We start from the raw sequence: 1500 nt of genomic DNA, 5'->3' as shown, positions 1-1500 counted from the left end.
GGATCCTCTGCCACAGGAGACAAGAGCAGACTGGTGTAAATGGCTTGACGCTAAAGAGTGGAAAAATCTCAGATGAGCAATGGTTATTGTTCGGGTGGCTTGTTCCGCAGGCGAGAGCGCACGCTGGTCAGACCGAACAACAAAACAATTAAGCACAGGTCTAGTATCAACACAGCCTGGGTACCGCTCGCATAATAATGATAATAATAGTATCTAGTTCCTGGGAGCGGCCGCCGAACTGTTGGTGGCTGCCATGGTCACATCTCCGCCCCCTTGCCCGCCACCGCCCCCTCCCTCCCGGGGCGGACTCTTCACATGGATTTGGTTTTTGATGAGCGCTGAGCGAAGGATGAGTCCCTTGACCCGCATGACATGCTCTCGACCCATCTCCAGGGACCTCTCGAAGGTGCTGCTTCTATCTATGCTTGGCGTACAGGATCTGTGTGGAGACACCAAGATTTTTGGGTGCTTTGGTTGCTAAATGGTAGTGTGCCTTGGCCCATGATAGGGGTGGAAAAAAGAAAGAGAGGGAAAGACAAAACAGAGTGGGATGGAGAAAGACAAGGATGGAATGAGAAAGAGGAATGAGAAATACAGAGAAGGGATGAAGAGAAATAAAAAGGAGATGAACATTATGGGAGAAAGAAAAATAGAGGGACAAAGTAAGAAAGACATATGCGTATTTTAGAACTTGGGAAAAAAATTTTTTTAATCAATATTTACTCATATTCTTCATAGCATTCTCCTAAGGCAATTAGAAACAAAACATTAAAGTTTACCTTGTTGTGGGAATCTATCCGCGCCTGAATTTGTCCTTCTAGAATTAGGGCCATAAGTTCATCTTCTAAAGCTGAGATGGTTGTGTTAAAGGCTGCAGCCATTTTTTCCAGGTCTGCACTCATGTATGGGCTGGAAGAATACATGTTACATCTTAATAACAGAAAAATAGAAAAAATACAAACAACCATAAAAGAACTGATTTAAACATAATGCTTTAAAATGCATGATACAAATACATGAAAGACATATGGAAAAAATATCTCAACCCACTGGCTAGCCAATATATAATGGCTAAGTAAAATGCAAAGTAAAATATTTGCCAAAAATCCATTTATGGGTAAGCCACAATATCTACCCCACTATGCTTTCATTTCAAACTATCAGCTGTCACCAGATAATAGCCAAAAAAGATGATAGGGATCCACATCCATAACAGTAACACAAAGGTCCATTATTATTTTCAGCAAAAGAAATAAAATATCAGAAAATAGAAAAAAAAAATAACGAGAAAAGAGAGCAGCAACTTGATCCGGCTGAGTAAACACTTGGATAAAAGTTGTAGCTGTATTTAAGCACAGTTTAAAGGGAGAAGGTGGTTTTGCTCTATTTGCAGTCATTCATATGAGTGACCCCATGAGAGGCTGCAAATTGTCAACTCTCCTTGAATATCACGGAGGCCTAGACCTATACAGTATAAAGAATTTTTAAGTATAAACTACA

The 1500-nt window shown here is 40.7% G+C and overlaps 1 protein-coding gene across 1 annotated transcript in view; it reads right to left on the bottom strand.

The window, feature by feature from the left end:
- The window catches only part of LOC119591895 (COP9 signalosome complex subunit 1-like), a gene marked incomplete in the record, with an annotated part of 20891 nt that overhangs the window by 1491 nt on the left and 17900 nt on the right, over positions 1-1500 (bottom strand). The window contains 3 exon segments of the mRNA XM_037940644.1: positions 1-421; positions 423-439; positions 780-909. Coding sequence (XP_037796572.1) covers positions 214-421; positions 423-439; positions 780-909 — 355 coding nt within the window.

This window comes from Penaeus monodon, chromosome 29, assembly GCF_015228065.2.
Source record: "Penaeus monodon isolate SGIC_2016 chromosome 29, NSTDA_Pmon_1, whole genome shotgun sequence".
Lineage (NCBI taxonomy): Eukaryota > Metazoa > Arthropoda > Malacostraca > Decapoda > Penaeidae > Penaeus > Penaeus monodon.
The sequence above is the reverse complement of the archived record's forward strand: the minus strand, read 5'-3'. Positions and strand labels throughout refer to the sequence as shown.